This window comes from Triturus cristatus, chromosome 11 (assembly GCF_964204655.1).
Source record: "Triturus cristatus chromosome 11, aTriCri1.1, whole genome shotgun sequence".
In the NCBI taxonomy this organism is placed as follows: domain Eukaryota; kingdom Metazoa; phylum Chordata; class Amphibia; order Caudata; family Salamandridae; genus Triturus; species Triturus cristatus.
This window is the reverse complement of record NC_140594.1, coordinates 1,120,506,862-1,120,527,564: the sequence shown is the minus strand read 5'-3', so window position 1 is coordinate 1,120,527,564 and position 20,703 is coordinate 1,120,506,862. Positions and strand designations below refer to the sequence as shown.

Below are 20,703 nucleotides of genomic sequence, written 5' to 3'. Positions count from 1 at the left end.
AACATCCCCAATAAACAAAGTGAGTCCAGACACAAAGGGGGCCATCCCCTGCTTCTCCATCTCCACTACTCTGATATGTTAAGATAAAGTTTGACACAAGTGATGTGCCAGATGGAAACGACTAGCTTAGTAACCTTTGTTTACCTTTACTTAACAAGATAATATAAAGTTGGATTACAACAAAACGCTGATATTATAAAATTAGTAGAAATTGAACTTGCTAAAAAGTACTTCCAGTGAGAAACCTCATCACCTATAGAACAGTTTTTAATTCCAACTGTGGGGAATAATTTCTAGGATTTAAATGGGATTCCTGCTAGTCTACCCTTATTGATAGTAGGAAAAGGGCAGCAGAGGTGATAGAGATACACACTCGCTGCAGCCCGACTTGTCGTCAAAAACAAAGTGCAGTCTGCCTTTGGAGTGATCTTTAATGCGCACATAAACCCAGAGCTCAAAAGTGCCATACAGACAATAGTTATCATTGAGGCAGCCGCATTGAGGCTCTCGCCAACTCAGCACATTTAAGGGGTAGTCCTATACTTTTTCTTAGCAGTGATCTGCAAATGTACACAGCTGTTTTAGATTTCTATTCTGCCTAAGAAAATATAATTACTTTTGAACTCCAAGCAAACACTGAATGGTTTTTCTTTATTTCAAGCATGAACACCTCCACCCAAGAACACAATAAAGTGTGGAGGAAGTGAGAGAAATGAGCCACCCTTTTACTCCTTCCACAGTTCTTCAGACAAGGAAAGTAAGGGAGAGAACGTTAACGCAAACTGTGAAGCACGGGCAGCTGACAGCAAGCAACTGCTCTGTATATGGTTATTGGTTTTTGTTAAGCGCACATATCACACAGTTGTCTCTCATGGCACTGTTGCGCAAATCAGAGGATGTTGACTGCGGATTTAGAGGTGTTTTGAACCGCCAGGTTTTACGCTCTTTTTAGGTCTTGCATGGCGTTGCAGCGCAAAGCGCTGCTCCGCCTCCGCAAGAGATTTTTAAGAGAGGACTTTGAGAAAAGGGCTTTAAGCCCCGTCCCTCATTTCCATTGGCTGGCATCACCGTTTATGCTAAACGGTGGCCTGCCATTGGAAATGAGCTATCTGTGTTGCCTCCCTTTGGCTTTTTGGTCTGGCCCACCCGGACTGGCTCGTCTGCTTTGAGGCTGTCACAAAGCATTTTCTTATCTTAAGGAGGCGTGTTATATAAACAAGCAGCACAGCTTGTTTATATAACACGAGCCAGTCCGGATGGGCCGTCCCAAAAGGAGCACGCAACAAAGTGTTTACATGGAGGGACGAGATGGGGCGTGTAGTCAGGATCATGTTTCCCAAGTATTGTTTTAAAACCCAGCTTTGCTTCAGCCCCAGGTCTGGGTCCTCCCAGAGCCGTAGTCCTGAGGTCGGACACTCTGGAAGGATTGCTGGTGGATACTACGCGCACACAAGGAGCTGCGCATAGGCCTCGGGTAGAGATGTAGTGAGATGTCTGTTTCTGTAGGTATGCAGGCCCTTTATCCCAGCATGCACAGCGGACGGTGCACTAGACGGTCACGGCATCTGTCGGGAACAGACAAGATTGGGCACGTGCTGAGCACCGGACTTTGCACCTTATAGAAGACGCATGCGTTTATCAATCAGTGCTCGAGTAATCTGCTTGTGTACAGTTTTGCAGACCTAAATACCGTTAGGTTTAGATATGGCCACTCCCCCTGACCTACCTTACCCCCAGATGTAGCGCCTCCGGGCGGCCGGGCACTGCATTTCATCTCCCCGGGCTGTGGGGAGGACGGTAAATCTGCCGCATACCACTGTAGCTTGTAACTACTTTGGTCTAATCTGGCTGGCAACTTGTGATGCTGTTTGTGCACATTCCCGCCACACCGATTACAGCCCTAGTCTCTCTCACCTCTGTGCGCCCCTCTCTCACCTCTGTGCGCCCCTCGCTCACCTCTGTGCGCCCCTCTCTTTCACTCATCACTGTGCGCCCCTCCCTTTGACTCACCACTGTGCGCTCCTCCCTTTCACTCACCACTGTGTGCCCCTCCCTTTCACTCACCACTATACGCCCCTCTCTAACACCCCTGTGCGCCCAACATAAAAGCCTGTCTGGGATAGAGGGCCCAAAGTAGAGGGCTTTGGAAACATTAACTATGCTGCTAAGAAGCTATTTTTGCTGAGACGCTCCCTCTTGGTTTCTAATGGTATTGCCCACAGCAGCTGCACCTACACACGGCTCGACAGCTTAATAAAGTCTTTAAACTGTCGCTTCACCTTTAAATATTTTCAGATCTATTACTTAAGCAGTGCTTTGTGTAATTACAAATTTACTCTACTGTGAAATCATCACCTTCCTCACCATTATTGGGCCAAACTCATTAACTCCTCTGTTTAACTAAGTGATTTTTTACTGCCTAAATGAACCCGCGCCCTTCAAAACAAGCATTTACAATGCAATAGGTCTCGCATTTGCGAGAGTTTAAGCTATTAGTATTGTAAATGACAATGCCTTTTATTCATGGTTTAAAAACCACAACATAAATAAAAGGCATTGTCATTTACAATGCCAATAGCTCAAACTCGTGTAAATGTGAGACCTATTGCATTGCAAATGCTTGTTTGAATAGCCTGTGGTCCGTGATGGCTCGGAGTTGTGTCAGGAGCTGGTTCCACAGTTGTGGGGCTAAGTAGGAAAATGATCTGCCACCATTTCTAACTGTTCGGGCCCTAAAGGGGATCAATAGATGTTTTCCTCCTGACCTGAGATTTTTTATTGGCACATACCAATTGAGTTTTCTCATTAAGTACCGCAGAAAGCTTCAGGTTTTAGGCCGAAAAGAAAACTAAATAGTACCGAAAAAGGATGTTAGACTGCACCTTTGATTTGCAGGTCTTAATGTAGTGTTAGAACACGTAGTCCTTTTACTATTTTTACTGCAGGCTTATGGCAGGTAGCCTGTGATGTTATGTAATGTGTTTACGCTAGGTATGGGTCCATGGTTCTGTGTTCCGTCTCCCTGGTTTCCAGCTCCAGTTTCTTCAGTTGGAGGCGGGAACTGCTAGAGGAAGGAACTAAAAGATGTGGGCTCCTTCGCTTGAATATAGAAGAATCAACATTTTATAATACTACGCTGTACTCAAATCGTCCTTTCATTAGCACCACTTCATTTACTTCTCTGCCTAAGAAACATTGTGCCGGGCCCAAAAATTAGACTCGGGCACTGTCTAATGAGCAACAAAGAAGGAAGGATTGATTTTTTCTCTCGAATTATTCAACACATCTCTGTAGAGGAGTCGAGGTCAGGCGACCATCTGGGGGTGTTTGTTACCCTCTACAAAATGTGCACCATTGGTGATTTTTCCAACATTTGAGTTCCATTCGTTGTACAATTTGACACTTTCCTCAACCTGCAGAGGACAAAATCTTTTTCCACCGTAATCTCCAACATGCGATGGGAAAATTGGCCTTTGCATGAGTCAATAGGAGATGATTCCGAAAGCAAAGTGTAGACTACGGGAGTTGGATCAGGCCTATTCCACACTGGTGGTCATAGCTGACGTTTTCCAAAATGAATATCTTGCTTGGTGTCTAAGAAAACACTGGCTTGGCTTTCAAACGCAGTTTGTCCTCTAGCAGTAAGGAAGCGATACCTTTCAATTGGATTAGCTACAAGGGGCTCAAAATTAGTCTTTGGAACAATCAGCATGGGCATTACCTGTGGTTCACAGATCAGACACATAAATGGAATGATTAAGGAAGACCATTTAGGAGGGAGAGATGGAAATAGAAAGAGCATGGACGCACAAAATCAAATCTGAAAATCAATGAAGACAGGTCTTCTCTCTGATCACAACAAAAAGGGCCCTGTCTGAGCATGTGCTGTCAGAAAAATGAAAAGAACAACACACACTCAGCGTAGGAATACAGCACTGTCCAAGGATCACAGGAAGGCAGGTGAACTACACTGAGAACAATTGTTTAAAGTTTATTATTTAGAGTACTCTATCATGCAACCCACACAGGGCTTTGTGTTACATGATGAAAACACTAAATCGAGTCATGAATCCAATTTCAATTTGTGATCTCAAAAATGGTTTATACAGTCGGGGGACCTCAAGGCGTACCTTGGCTGGACAATTTCCAGCGAGTGCATTACATCAAATAATCTGAACTACACTTCATGATAGCTCTGTTTATGTAAGGACTCATACCACTTTCTACTATAATGGCATGACGGTTATGAAAATGGGGCAGTTGCTGCAAAGAAAAAGAGACAAACTGCACTGTGCAAAGTGCAAGTTCTTGCCATTGTCAGGAGGGTGCAGTGCAGATGTGATCATCACATGAGAGCCTCAGCCAACAGTAACTTGTACTGAGATGGTAAAGTGAAAAATTAACACTCCACCGTACATATAAGGAATGTTACTAAATCATCCATCGTTGGCTGGGCACCTGGACTCAATCGGTTCGCAAAGATTTTTCTGTGAGTCGGTGTGGCTTACTACTGATTTACTCTTGAATTCCCAGGAATAAGTCACACAACAACTCTTGGGAGAAAGGTTTGTAAATCGGGCCCAATGTGGCACTTAAACAAATGTCTATTTTGGACACTAGTTTTAAAGGGAGATAGACTGTTTGTAACAACATAACTGATGATACTGATGTACATATGGAAATCTGAGGCCTGGAAAGATGATGTTCTACTGACATGGGCAGAGGTGGAATAGCTACCTACACATGAGTAATTCTGATTGCTTCGAAGACTAATGTCTAAAGCGGAGGAAAACTTCTACATCCCTTTACTTCCTGTACCCTTTCAAGGATTGCCCGCTCCACAATTAGGGCGCCAGGTGCAGTAAGGCACTTTTTTCAGAACAGAGTCCCAATTAGGGGAAGTTGCACTTTTAACAGTTTTGTCAGCAAATGACAAACATCTTAGAGAGGTTTCGCAATCCTAAACATTTTTCTTTTGCATTTGGGACTAGGCAGAATGCAGCGGACAAGCTTCGAGCAATGTTGCACAAAGGGAGGCAAACACAATTTCAATATTATGGCATAAAAGTGAAAAAACGTACATCTGTGCTGGAGTACAGGGTGAAACCAACATCCCCAAAAACATTCAAGCCACTTAATTTGCACCTCTTTTCCAGGAGATCCCACCCTGAGATTGTGCAGGTGTACAATTTTCGCTAAATTATCCCCATTTTCTGCGGAAAGTCTAAAAAGCAGCTCCCGCAAACATTATGGTTAAAGTCTGCATTAGTATAAACACAGCTTTGCCTGTCAAACACTAATGTCTCGCAAAGCATTTTAATGTATTGCTTCATTTGTGTTTTGACCTTTTATTTGCCACAAAAAAAAATATGAGTGGACTTGACTGCACTCACTATGGGATGAGGACTACAGATTCAATATCATTGGGCAATTTAAATGTACTACTTAAGAGAGAAAGTAAGAGGTCTATGTTTTAAGACTTCAGTTCTTCTTGATGGAAATACAGTGCCTTTGAGACAACCCCCTCAAAGGATGTTTATAGTCTGAACCGAAGCAGCCTGTGATCCTGGGGCTATGTGAGCAGTGCACACAAACACACACGCATGCAGAAAGTGTGTGCGCTGAGAGCACACCCTCGTGAAGCACTCTTAGGTGTGTACTACCTGAAAACAACGAAGCCATGGACACGGACAATCCGTTCTTAGACATTTGAATCAGGCTAGAACCATCATTACCATCTGTGTGATACAGTGATGACAACAACACATTTACTTCCATGGCTGGATGAGAAGCACAGAGCTCAGAGACAGCTGATTAAGTTTATATAACTGGCATTTTAGCAGCACAGGTGAAAACAGTAGAACTGTTACACAGACTGGTCAAAACCATATCTCCACAGACTTTATAATCAACAACTTAGGCCCATTCACACCAACAGGCACCTTGGTCTCTTAACAGATGCATGCGGTGGTCAAGAGGCTAAGGCCTCGGTGTGAATCAACCCTTTTTTGAAGAAAGCTCCAACCATGGCAGAATTTGCATGAACTGTTAAAGAAGATCCCACACCACGCATGACTAGCTTTTAGCTGCCAAACTGCAAAGGTTCAGTGGATGTGGAAAGGCATCGAAAAACAACCACATAAGAACTATGCATGCATTGCACAAATGTGATGCAGAGGGCTCCAATATTCTGCAAAAAAGAAAGATGACTGGGCAGAAAAGAAGTTTATCTGAGTGAGAATCTGCCAAACGGGATGAGTAGTTGAGAGGCAAGTGCAGGCTGGCTTTGGAGCCGCTGGGGATTCTGGACAGAGGGACCCACCTTGAGGCACACGGGACCTGACAGAAGGTACGGGACCTGACAGATGCTTTTTACAGAGTGTGACCAGATTTAGGGTCTTGTCATGAAGCTCACATGTTTATGAAATGAAACAGAGATGAGGTGTTAGCTTGAGGGAGCAACCAGTGTATGAACTTGCGCCATAACAGTATATAGATTACTATTTTGTCAGCCGGGTCTCTGTCTGTCCATTTCCCATTGGCTCTGTGGAATCCACCAGAGCCAATACCAATATCGCCCCATCTCATGGGGTCGGCATCATCTGCTCCCTTTAGAGGCAAAAGCAGCATGTGTACCCTCACCAGTCGCAGAGTAGGGTACAGCTGCTGGTAGTATAGAGCTGGGTAATGTGGTGTGGGATTACCCGTGTTGCCTAACAGTGTATGTTGCAAGAGTTCTACAGATTGTGCATGTGAGTGTATATTATCTGTTATTGGCTCCTCCCCACTTAAATGTCCTCACCTACCAGTCAAATGGAGGGGCTAAATAGATGGGAGCTCAGGTATGTATCAGGTTTATTAGACACATAGGCTCTCTATCATATAATTAATCTTCCGCTACTAAAAGAAAGATAGTCCAATTGTCCCAGCATTTCAAAGGTACATATCTGGGATGTTGAGTAATGAAGCCTCTGGATGGACTTGGGATATTGAGGAAAAAATAGTAGACCCCGGTATTCCAATGATAGCTATAACAGATTTCTCTTTATGTCAAACTCTCACCACAAAACGTAAAAACGTATCATCTACTTACATAGAACACCCAGCTATTTTGCATTCATTTTCTGAACAGACCGGTGTTTTTCGTGGAGTTCAATTTCCTTGAAGAACTAAATTACAAATATTCCAAAGTATAATCAGACAATATCAAGAACTGAAAAATGCCTTTACCTTTGATCTCGTATTCTTCCACATCATCTGCTGATCCAGAATCCGACAACCGCATTGAACCATGGGAACTAAACTGGGAGCCACTGTCCGTAGCCATGCAGTCTACAAAAATAATCAACACACAAATTAACTATCAATGCATACCAGGATGAACAAAATTACTATTTAAGGCATTGGAAGTTGTAAGGGGTAAGATGGCATTTTATTTTACCCTGCTACTTCTGTACTAGCCCTAGGTGAAGGTAGGCAAGGCGCTCGTATGACAGCATGCCCGAATGTCTGCATGCATAGTCTGAATGTGAGAGAGGGGACGGACATCGGCAAGCATGAGAAATGGAGGAATGGAGGTGTGTGTGAATGCTTACAGTGGATTTCTCGATGGCAGGACACTGCATAGGTGATCCATTGAGAGGATCTTGTGTGTTTGCACGTGAAGCCTATTCCTGTTGATCTGGGGTAATCAGTGGTTAGTAACAGTTATCTGCGACGGGTACATGCGTTTACCACTGGTGTTCTAAGATAACCATTACATATGTACACTCACGGGATAATGAAGTTGGCTCCCTTTGAGCATTTGACTCTTCAGGAGCAGTTGGCCAAAGATATCATTTGATGAAAGTGGAATAAACATTTGATTGCAGGTAGATGATAAAATTAAGACATGTACAAAAAATGGAAGCAGAAAAAATATTCTGTGAGCACTAACGACAATATTAACCTATAGGAACTTTTCAAGAATTCTCTGAACTTTTTTTGGGAGGAGTTTGCAGGTTTACTACAGACTGTTCATATTTTGGCAGTCAATGGAGCAGAGGTTCCAGACAGAGAGGAACATATATTGAGATGTGTTATCTGATCGCTGCACTGCTGTCTCTACAATTCTACTTTCAAAACTGGAAAACTCAAAGGGTTGCCAACCTCGCAGATGAGGTACCTACCAGGCAGACCTAAAACCGAGAAAGCCCAAACACCCACCACCCTGGCAAAGTCTTACAGTGCTCAGTTACAAAAAGGCTAGTTCAAAAAGAGTTAAGTCTGGCTTAGAGGTGAAACGTGTTTTGGCAGCCCGTGTCCTCTAGGGCACAGTTCTCGGCTCGGACACTTCAGGAGTCTATTTTGACACGGGTTGGCAACAGTCAAGATTTTTGTTTAGTGAAGGCACTCGTTGGTCCCTCTGGGTGCACAGGTTACTGAAAATGGAGTCCAGGGAAGTAACCAGCTCCAACTTTAAATGTAAGTATCTCTAGATCCAGAAGGGTTAAAAAAAAATTGATCCCAACAGGTCAGCACGGCAAGGAGCATATGCCACAATCTGACTATTCTGGCCAAATCACTATTGTTATATTCCTAGGCTTGTAAATAAATGATAATGGGTAAAAAACAGCAATACGGGGCTGTTCTGCTCGATTTTCCCGGCCTTCTTGTGAGGAAAGGTGATTGAATGTGACTTCAGTCTCTTACCATTCAAGTCTAAGGGTTAGAGTAGTGAATGGAGCCTATTTACTAGGCACTTCGACATGATCCTGTGCTCTTCCCCATAGATCAGGGCTTGCACACATAGCCTAGGGGATAGATTCGTTAGTATTAGGGATAACCTGTCCTGTAGTGAGGGTATTTCATGGAGCCGTGCTGAATTCAGGCCTGGTAGGCCTCAAACGGGAGAGACTCCATCTTTCTTTCTGCTCCGGCAGCTTGGGATGCTTCTAGGTCAAATGTAATGTTTTAGTTATGAGGTGTTATTCGCTTGGAGAGAACCGGTTCAGGCCGGCCCTTATCGAAGGATTGTATTTTTCTTCATGCCGAAGACACTACATCAGGCCGGCCGGCTGGGAACGTGTCCTTGGTACGGGGAGGTACAAGAATTTGGTGGCCGGCAGGTTACGGGCCGGAATTTTCCATGAGGAAACGCACCTCTATATTAGTGAAAGTCTGAGGCAGTTACATGTTCAGTCCGTAGGCGGCATCTAGCCGTTAGCAGTAAAGCTACTACTTATTCCAGGGAAGACAGACGCCATCTTGGAGGCGGAGAAAAACCGAGAGACAGATACTCTCCTAGCAGAATAGCCAGAGAGGAGAGAGTAGCCGATAAGGAAGAGGTCCCAGTGACTCGGAGAAGGGTGAAGGGAACAGCGCATAGTGGTGCAGACGTGTATCCGTGACTGCGGAGGTGTGACTTCCAGGCGAGCCGAGGCACAGACGAGAAGGGAACCTAGATGACCACTGAGTGCAGGCTACACACTACTAAGGTGATGTCGACCCTTTCTTATTAGAGTGCACAACTTAATCTTTCACTTTTCTTTGCAGGTTATGTGTTATATTGTAATGTTATGTGATTGCGTATGTAATGAGTAATAAAGTACCCAGTTTGTAGTGAACCAACATGTGCTGCGTGTTCTTGTATGAGAGGGTAGCCTATTCTTCTAGTCAGCTGCGGCTACATGAACAGATGTTAACCCTGATCAGGTAAGTGGTAACTGAATAAGGGAGAGAGGAGCCCCTCGAACCGGAGAACAGGCTATGCTCGAACTGGCAGTCCTTGTGTGATCTGATGAATAGTGAGACTGATTCCCTTTTTGTATGTTATGGTGATCATAGGATGAACTGTCGTATGAACTGTCGTCTGGGTAGAGAGGTCTGGATCCGTATGGGATCGCGAGGCCGCCACTTGTGCTGAGACTGCCGTCTGGGTAGAGAGGTCTGGATCCGTATGGGATCGCGAGGCCGCCACTTGTGCTGAGACTGCCGTCTGGGTAGAGAGGTCTGGATTCGTATGGGATCGCGAGGCCGCCACTTGTGCTGAGACTGCCGTCTGGGTAGAGAGGTCTGGATTCGTATGGGATCGCGAGGCCGCCACTTGTGCTGAGACTGCCGTCTGGGTAGAGAGGTCTGGATCCGTATGGGATCGCGAGGCCGCCACTTGTGCTGAGACTGCCGTCTGGGTAGAGAGGTCTGGATTCGTATGGGATCGCGAGGCCGCCACTTGTGCTGAGACTGCCGTCTGGGTAGAGAGGTCTGGATTCGTATGGGATCGCGAGGCCGCCACTTGTGATACTGTCGTATGGGCAGAGAGGTCTGGATCCGTATGGGATCGCGAGGCCGCCGATTATAAGAGGTCTTGGTATGTATAGTAGGAATTCCCTGTCCTTAGGTGGTAGATATATGTGGTTACCTATTGTAAATAGGCCCTAGGGAGGGAGAGGGGGTAACGTTCTGGCTGGGTTAGTGAGGCTCTGATGAGCGGGTTCTATCTGATCCGAAAACCCAAGCAGAACAGGGGCGCAGTAGGGTCTTTTTTAAACATCTAATCAAGCACACCTTCATGCTCCCGCATCAACGGCCTGGAATTCATTTCTGCGCCTCGTCAGGAACTACTGAACTGCCTTTCTGCATGTTTTTAAAGGTACGCCTGTAGTGGTCTATCAAACACTTAAAACTGTAAATCAAGATGTCATTGGTGATCACTGCCAAACACTCCATGTAGATGTTGAGGAGACGGAATCATGTAACCTGCACCCGGTACGGTCTTTAGGTGACCACACATTCCACTTGACATGTTGTAGAAAAACAGCTCAATCTGAATGTCAGGTTCCTATGTTACAGGAAGCAGTTCATCTGTTCTTTCTGTGTTTCTGACAGCTACCACTTCAAAACACTCAAAAACCAGGGTAGATGTACTGCTGTCACTTCCTAGGAACGCTATTGTGTATTTGGTTGAGGAATACCTCCGATAAATATGACAAAGTCAGCCTGGTCTCAAAAATGAATACCTTCACTCATCTTTGTGCTTCTTGTCAAAGAAAAAGATCAGTACTTAAGATCATACTGAATTCATGTGAGGCAGAAATTGCAGGTTCAATAGATATCCCTAGGAATAGAAGGCACCATCAAGCTGCTGTTTCTGTCTGGCATGGCTCCGGAATCATTCATCTGAAGGGACGTTTTATCCGAAAGGTCGCTGACGTTCACAGTGTACTTACGATTCACAAAGGCCAGGCCAGACCATCCAGTCTAACAACTATTTGTTGCTAAGGGATCGTCCAGGTTCACAAACAGTACAGGCATAGAAAAATAAGGGCAGCTTTTGACGATAACAACCTGTGTTGGCAAGGTAAGCATACTGACATACAGCAGAGCTGCAGCTCTTCGGTACAATTTGGGAAGTAGTCGGAGTTCTTAATCCACTCAATGAAACATTGTGATCAGGAGTTGAAAACAGTGGATATATTTTTGTTGCATCTGGGTGGGTCGACATTTAACTACAGTGACTTCGACTGAAGCCCCAAGAAAGGTGATGAATGCTATAAAACATTTCCTGTGGGTTTGGATGTGTGTGTTACATGTCCTGACTCTACTTTCAATCTCTTGCATGAGTATGCACTGGCTCTCTTCACTGGGAAGAAGGGAGGGCCATGTGAACCTAGAAGAGTTCCAAACTGCAACAATATTGTTACTATTAAGTAACTTCAAGTGTTTTTGCAACATAAGCCTATTGTGGATGCAAATGTAGAGCATCAATTACACATCACAATCTGTCCTTTAAGGTGTAAGGAGTGAAGGTTGATAGTAGTCAAGTGCCAGGGTTTCAGGCAAGCTGTGGGGGAGTCTTTACTGTTGCATAACCGGCTTGCCGACAAGTTAGCATCCCACAGAGACATGAACGATGGCAGGTGGGGCTGTGGTATGTGGTGGTTGTAAACCAGTCAAGCATGCCCAACAGACTTCGACATCAGGAAGAGTCAGGTGCACTGTCTCACTTGAGGAAATGCCCTCTGCTGTTGTCAAGTAGGAAGCCGCTTAATTGACCTGGCAGTTAAGATTAATTTTTATTCATTTACTAGAGTCAGGGAAGACAAGTCAGCGGTTTCCCTTTCTGCCTTTCATTCAATTGGAAATCATTTATGGAAGGAACAAGTGGCCTTCCAATGAGGGGTGGGGCCTTTTCCCTGCTCTCTCTTTCACCACCAATGCTTTCGTCATTTGATTCTGTTCTTCACAAAGGTACTGAAGAACATGTTCTATTCCCTGACACTGCTGGTATCCAAGCTTATTAAAAGGACTCTTGAATTAGCAAGTGCACAGCAACCTTCTCTAGCTTATTCCCCAACTCAATCAGACTTTTACTCATTTTACCTAGTGAGGGGCTGTGGTCAAAATTAGAGTCTGAGATCTGCCCGATGATACTCTGACAGAAACAGGTTCGACATTGGTCCAAATACTTAGATGGTCCAGGAGGGAAACTATAGGTTTCTTTTCAATTCTTCGAGTTCCTGGTCTTTAAAATCCCCTTCCCCCTGCTAGGATGCAGAAGCAGGAACTGGCGATCCTTAGTACTGGGTTAAATGTCTCTAGTGTGTACCAAAAATCCTCCTTCATGTTCCTCTTCATGCTGAACACGAGCTGCCCTTCTTGTACCGAAGATAAGTTGACAAATCATCTTGTGGTGAAGGCCTATTTGGATTATTATTGTTATCTGGGTGTGAAGAACCACCGACATCTTGTCCTCATCATGCTTGCGCACATTATGTACTGCAGAATCTGCATCACGAAATTCATCATTTTCTTCATGTGTACTATGTCTGGTTGCTCTGTTTGTATCTTTAATCATTTCATGTTTATTCTCCTCTCTCTCTCTTTCCTTTCTTTAGATTTGTATGAGGTTAATGCTTCATGAAATCATTTCTGTTTATTAAGTAGTAGCTGCATTTTAACGCAGAGGTGTTGTTTCTGTTTATCAAAGTTAATTGCTTCTTCTGGTCTTAGGGATGTCAACGGTCCTTTAAAACAGAGTCATGGACTATTTCTTTTGCCTTATCCATGCATTATTATTTCAAACTGGCAGTCACATATTGTTTTGGGAAAATATACTTTCCCACTTCATTTCTTGCATCAAACTTTTTGACATCAATGAAACTAAAGATGAAAATTTACCTTTGGGGTCCAAACTTTTCAGTTCTGACGGTAGGTCAGTCATTCTTGGGTGAGGACTTTTCGGTGCTGATACAAGTAATCTTCAGTAAAGATGTGGGGTGTTCTCTGTTTAGTAACATTTTCATTCCTTCAACATCTGAGTTGGGAAATCGCCTCATATACCTCTTCTTCACTTTCAAAATGATCAGAACTATACTCCTCTTGAGTCCAAACCAATATCTTGTGGAGCGGACACCTTTGGACAAGCCATGATGTTGTCCAACTTCTGCTTTTTATGGCGCACCCTACATTGATTTTCTCTAGTTTTCAGATTTTAGTTTCAGCAGTGATCACCCTTACCGCTTTATGATCAAGACAAGAGCATAAATTGCAAACTTTGTGCTTATCTCGATCTGCAAATTTTTAATGCAGGTTGAGGAACAACTTAAGCAATGTTATCGACATAACTGAAAACACTGGAAAGGAGTAGAAAGGCATGGAGGAAAAAACAGAATAATAAACAGCCATTTCCGACCTAGGCCTCCCATGGCTGACAATCATGAATAAAGCCTCTCTTTTGACATCAGCACGCCAGAAAAGCCTCTTTGCTACTGTTGATATTAAGACTGAAACTTCTGTTTTTCTTTGAAACTCTCAGTCAATCAACCCCTATAATATGTCACTGAAGTCAGAAAATACCCAAAGCTCCAATTCCTGCTTCCAAACGCACCAGCAGAAAAGACACTGGCCTGGCGTACTTTGGGCAAACATCTGACATCGTAGAGATTAATATACCCATGGTCAATGCCCAAAAGATAAAGTGTTAGTTTTCTGAGACAACCTACGTACCAAACCACTTGATTGCAGAAACATGCACAGCATAAGACAGTAGAATAGGTTCAGGCTGCAAAAATGAACCATCTCTTACCAACTATGTTAATGCACGCTAATCTAGAGGTTCTCACCATCAGATGCCATGTCTCCGCGATCAGGCTGGGCACGCTTGGTCCGGATCTGCTGCCGTCGCATGCGGATCTTCTGCTTCAGCTCTTGGATTTCTTTGTCACTGTCCTCTTCTTCCTCTTGTAGCTGCCGGTTCATCATATTACACTTCATCAACTCAATAGCTGCAATCAACGACTCAGAGATGCTAAAGTGCGCATTTTCCTGGAAGAAATATTGCAATTTATGTCATCAGTAAAAATTTGGTGATAGCTCGTTTCCAACCAAAACAGTCATATTACTATGTGCACATATATGTTGCATTGCTTTTGAATTCCACAGTGTCTATCAGAATAGGCGAGTCAAAAATTCAAGGGGATGTGAAGAGTTACTCACAACACTGCAGCGGGAATCTATAAATAGTTTTTTTTCTAAAATACAAGCAAATCCAATGTGTCTGGCCTTTGGAACCTGATGCAATGGTTGTTTTTTATTACAAGCATACACCACAATAAGGGAACAAAAAGCTGCTGGCAGAAAGTGGCAGCCTTATGCTTCCAGTAATTCAAATAAAAAAATAATTAACCATTGCATAGACATTTAACAGATCTGTGCGGGTGTTTGCTAGCAGGCTGCACTTACCACTGGTACAGAAACTCCACTTCGTTTTCATACATATCTCAGAATATTAGGATCCCTTTTAGCACAAAGAAAAAGTACTACTGGCTTTGAAATACTGTACACTGAAGACATAGCTCAAGGATGACTCTTTGTTTTACACTAAGGATTAAAGAATCCAAGGAAAAAATATCTGTCCAAGTAAAGTTTTGTCCTTTGAGCCCTAGCACTTAACTACACTTCTGTTTAGGCAGCTGCACACTTGTGATCAAACCAAACGCTGTCACTTATAGATCAAGGGAGAGAATGACTGGAGAGGTTGGACTGACATCCCAAATGCTTAGTGGATGGAGGCAAAATGTGAATAACAAATGAATGGACTAGTAGATGAAGAGGGCTAACCCAAAGGCCCCATTTGTATATATTTTTTTAATTTATGCTTTTGTTTATTACACAAAGCTGGTGAAACACGTACAGCTGTCTCTAGGTCAGAACTAATTACATTAAAAGGTTTTTGTTTTAAATTATTAATGTAAAGCTGGTGCCTACTGCTCAGCAGCAGCCTGGTAATGACATCCTAAATCCTCCAAACCTTGACCCGTTTGAATTTTGAATATTTAGACGGCAGGGTACAATGGAGATTGTGGCACACACGCTGGCTCTTTATCTGGTAAGTGTTTTTGCAGACACGGCTCTCCCCATGTATAGACACCTATGGAGGTCACCTTAGCAGCACTGAACTGTAAAAGTCGCTCTGCTGCAAGCCAGCAAAGCTGATCAGCAGCCCAGTTGGATCTGGGGTTGAGCAGAAGAATGCTTCCACTGCCTCTGTCTGGACTCATGGCACCTGCTGCAAGGCAACAAACCACCAATATAATCAATATATGATAATATGATGGCCCTTAAAGGTGAGGTCTGACAAGGGGCCACAAGTTAAAGAAGGATATTCTCTGTGAGCCACATGTAGTGGTGCACTCTCAACCAGCTCTGAAGTTTACCTATTGGTTGAATGATACATATTTTCCTAACAGATCATTCAGTACGTGTGGGTGACACGAAGACCGCAAGCCAGAAAAAAACCAGGTGAACGTACATCCAGCCTGTGATCACACTGAAGAAGCAGATAAAGATCATCGTTCATATTGAAAGCAATTTTTTAATGGAGAAATTTACTATAAACGGAATGGCCTGCCCATGAGGTAAATGGTTGGGATCAGTGGCTATAAAGGTTGCTATGGTGAACGGCATGGCAGCGACACAGCCAAATCTTACATGTGAGAAGAATCAACCAACAAATTTAAAGGTAATTTGGTATTCAGCTGCTCTCTAAGTTCTACGGTTTTGCACCAGGGAGGAGAATGAACAGTTTAGAAGGACATGGTTGTCTTATTCACATAAATAGGCATGTATCTGTTTAGGTTAAAGCACACAGGACCTGGGTGAGATATTGTACCAATCGAATGCGTGTGATGTGATAATGTAACAGATGTCAAGTCAACCCAAGGTACCTGGAAGATGCATTTTTATAGCTCAAAAGAGATGCATCTGTTTTTACAATACTTTTTGTTACGTTGCTGCTCCCAGAGACATGGGATCAACTACTGCAGGTATCTAGCAAGTTTTGAAATTTGTAAAGTCTCCTTCAACCAACAGCAGCTCTGCTAACATATTACCCATAGACATTGCAGGTTTCAAAGGGGATCCATCATTAATGCCCTTGTAGACCACCACATTGAAATCCAAGCACTGTGTAGGTGTAAAAGGACCTCATTGCATTCCCAACATCTGCTATCCACTCGCCTTTTTCCTGACCATTCTGTGTCATTGCTCCGCCCCCCCGGCAGATATTCCACATAGATGGTTTTATGGACACCCGGTAGAAATATAGGTCTGGCAGAAGCTGCAGTTACAGGCTCCAGTGCCAAACGTGTGCATGCTCCTCCACTACTCCTTACCTTTTCAAGGTCTGCACAGCTTCCAAAGTCCTGTTCGGAGAGGTAACTGATTAAGGACTGCCCCTCGGACGGCCTCCGGAACATCCCCTCCCCGGAGCTGAGGTAGTGGGAGCCTTCTGCAAAGGAGCGACAATGGACAGATCACAATCACTTACTGAGCACAGCTACATCCCAACAGATGTCAGGCGAATGGGGTCACATATTGAGGAGTTAAAACACAGTTTTTACTAAAACAAAATGATCCTACTTAAGCCACTCAGAGTTGGGGAGAAAGTGAATAATGGATGTATATCTATCCAATTGCTTAAATGAACAATGTATATATTTTATGTTTGGTTACAGGGTATTACAATAGCCCCGCGTTCACCAATTACTTGTTCTTGTGGCACATTTTAGATTGTCTGCTGTTGCGAATCATTCAGTGGGGGTTTCGTTCTGGAAGGGGGAGATTATTCCTGAATCACCTTTTATGTAGGGCTGTGTGTTTGCGTTGTTAATTTTTAAAGATTAGTTCCTCTCTGCTTATTTCACATATTGATCAGCAAGTGATCCAATAACAATTGTCTGCTAATCTCTTAACTGCAATGAGAACTTTCAAAATGATATTATGAGGATGTCGACAGCCTTTTTGCCTGCCAGGGTTCCATTATGCAATGTGTCATATAGATGATTTGTTATGACTGTATTATTTTACTTGTTTATATGGATCAGAAGCCTTATAAACTTAAATATAAACATATTAGTCAATGCCTTCCGAAAAGATTGAAGATTATAGCCAAGACTGACACTTCTCCGATAAAAACTATGAATGATGTGGCCGGGCAAGGAGACTTCAAAGAAAAGCCAATAAAATGTTGAATGGTTACGACCAATGAGAATGCAGCAGTCCCTCAAGACTGCAAATGGAAAGAAGAAATGAAGAGGCATAACCTTCTCTGGAAACAATGAAACTGTTGAAAGTCCTTCTTTGGAAAAGACCAGGTCGCATACCGAGACTTTTGGGGATTACAGCGGAGCAGTCTTTGTAAAGTAAACCAAGGTTAGATGCTATGGCGATCCCGGCCTTCTCAACAGAGCTTAGGTTGCATGACCAGCTCTCCTCTGGCAGGACTGCTCTAGCGACGCGGCTCTCCAGGAAAGGACAGTTTAGTAACCGTGCCACCTGAACCCAACGCCACTGACAGGCCTATTCCCCAGATTCAGAGGGAGCTAAGATTTTATTGGGCATTAGCCATCATGGCTATCGTTGCACCCCACTGGACTCCCTCAACCTAGATTTACACTGAGCTGCAACTAGGCTGGCCGGGCATTACTATGAAATGTTTGACTTGGTAACAATAGTTGTTAGCACAGGCTCACAAGGATTAATCTAGCATGCGTCGTCCATTTGGAAGTCCAAAAAAAACACAAAAAAAACATGCTCGCACACAGTGAATCTCAGTCCAGCCAGAAGAGGACTAAACTGTATACAATGAATAGGTGTTTACTGACATATGTTAACCAGCCAGTTACAATGATGATATATAAAGAAAACCAATGGTTAACGCTCCTTCCGAGAGGGAGATACGAATCAGAATAGTTAATAACACCTGGAGGTAAAGGCGCTAAAACCATTTAGTACTGCAGTATTTAATTAATGTGATCAGGTGACCGGTAGTTTGGAAGCCATAGATCATGGGAGGTATAAAAAAAAGTTCTGTTCCCCAAAGAGGAACCATAGCTATGAATTAAAGAGCCACGCAGGACTTTCAAAAACCAAATGTTCACCCATCTTACCTCTCCCAAGCCCCTACAGAAGCCAAGAGGATTGTAATAATCCTACTGCGATATTTTCGCACATCACTAATCAAAAACCCACCCCCCAAAAATGGAAACAACGCAAAAGGAGAGTGCTCTGGCTGGTCCAGTGAGCTGTTTAATGATTAATAGGGGGGTTATCAAGCAAACAAAGTGTTTAATTGCTGGTTGGCAGTATCACCTTCTTCAGGGGTGTCCACTCGTGATAAACTGGTCAAAGGCACTTTGCACAGTACCAGCGGTTCAAGGAAATGGCGCAACACTGGGTCCATCAAAGGAAGATTGAAAAAACTTCAGGAGCCTCTATCTTGAAATCAACTGGCTCAGGGACAGAGCTATACTAACTGTCGACAAGTTAACTCTGGCCCCGTAGATTATTGAATAGTACTTCAACCGTCACACGATCAGTGTCACCCATATGGTGGAAGGCACCACAGTGGACTTGGACCCAAGTGAAAAACCTCACGCTCTTCTATGGATCCGAATAGAGAAATACAGGTTAGGCGAGTATTCAAAGAGGGAGTTAAGGAAACTCCTCAGGATACACACTTCCCCAACACGGACTCAGACACGGGGATACTACTTGGCAGTGACTCTACAGTGCTGTGGACTGAGGGAGAGTTGAGCGCTTGGTTCTCTTATGAGGCAACAACCCTTGGCTGTTTTGGTTCGTGTCAGCTGGCCTGTGGATCCTGTTTGTTCTAGGCCAAGCTAGCTAGTCAAGTTTATCCCACATTTAGGCTTTAGTTAATTGGTCCATGGTTTTACCTACTCTCTGACAACAGCCTTCCTCTGTTTTGGGGTAACTCAATGTCAAGTCTTCCAAACATAAAGCATCAGCTTTGACATTGACTTGTGCTTTGGACCTTAGCTTAGTTCCAGGACAGCTACACCAGAAGCAGCAACAGAATTCTGCTCCTAGAACAATATCTTTTCTCAGCAGCTGCTTTGGCACTTCTTTCTGGAGTCAATACAAGCACAAAATAATCGTACCAAGGGGTCGGTACTACAACCGGCAACACTGGAGAGTATAGCTGGGCAGAGCTGTGAGCTCTTGCCTCCTCTAGAAAGGTGGTGGACAAGGAGAGAACTATACTTTAGGCAACAGCTGGATTAGACCTACTAGCCATAGTAGAAGAATCTGCAAACCAATGGCGCCTTAGGATGAAACGATTGGGTGCCCCTTATGTCTGGAGAGAATCCACCCACTACACCCTTTGCAGGGCTATAAAACAACGGCAAACTGTGGACGGACGGAAGTCCCCTGGCACTCTGTGCAGCTGGCGTCCATTACATGAAGCCCTTGAAGTTCCATGGGGAGGTTTCAGTTTGGTAGCAACAGTGTAAGAGGTTCCAAACAGTAAGCACCCCCAAACTGGAGGGTGGGGTCCTGAGCATAACCCCAATGTAACCCCCAAGATGGGGGGGGGGTCAACTGGAGTCCCCACCCCAGCCATAAGGGGTAGCTGCCTTTAACCCACTTAAACCTCTGGATCTTTTGCAAGACAAAAGGCTACAGACAGATGTGCATAAGCGACACCTGCAGGAGACCAATCAAGCACGACCCCGGTGCCGGAAGACAATGCTTCCAAGCAGGATGGACCCGCCCCCGCCTCGACAGGGAGGCGGGGCCTCTGACCAACACCTCCTAGTTGATGACAAACCGCTGCTGCCTGCCGCTTGCAGCCAAAGCACAGAAGTCTGGACCGACAGCAAAGAGGGGGTGTAGAGTAAACTTACGCACGCTTTTCACCAGACTCTCACACCCACGGCCCACTACCTCTGGCGCCTATCCTCACTCCCACTCCCCTCCCCCTCCCATTCTCCGACAAACACATCTGAGGCAAAGAAGTAGCTTTAGAAAGAAAAAAGAAAAATCCAGGTAGACGACTGGAAACATTTCACCTTCAGTAAGGCGCCCTATTAACACAACAAACGGAGATCGTTTTAAAGGTGAAAAAAGTAATAAGATTGTGAACCCTGTGTGGTAAAATCCTGAAGACTAATAACAAGCCTGTGTTTTACTGTCACATATTCATAGTGGCCTGAGAAAAAGCGCTTAGACAACACTGGGGAGCTCCAAAGCACTGTGTTGCACCTCAGTCTGCGCATTTCTGCTAGGTCTATACAGAATTTTAACAAGATGGGCCAGGAAAGACACAAAACCACAGAATTTTTGGAAAGTGCTGTGGAAGGCCGAGGTGAGAATAAAACGATTAATTGCTCAATTGTTGTTGAAAGAGACCACTGTGGT

At 44.1% G+C, this 20,703-nt stretch overlaps 1 protein-coding gene across 3 annotated transcripts in view; it reads right to left on the bottom strand.

Annotated features, from left to right (window-relative positions):
- Positions 1 to 20,703, bottom strand: part of RUBCN (rubicon autophagy regulator) — a 199,422-nt gene that overhangs the window by 43,537 nt on the left and 135,182 nt on the right. For all 3 annotated transcript variants that reach the window (XM_085635661.1, XM_085635662.1, XM_085635663.1), the window contains 3 exons: positions 16,653 to 16,768; positions 14,103 to 14,304; positions 7,231 to 7,332 (listed from right to left, as the gene is read on the bottom strand). In XM_085635661.1, the coding sequence (XP_085491787.1) occupies positions 7,231 to 7,332; positions 14,103 to 14,304; positions 16,653 to 16,768 (420 nt within the window). The remainder of the gene's footprint in view (positions 1 to 7,230; positions 7,333 to 14,102; positions 14,305 to 16,652; positions 16,769 to 20,703) is intronic.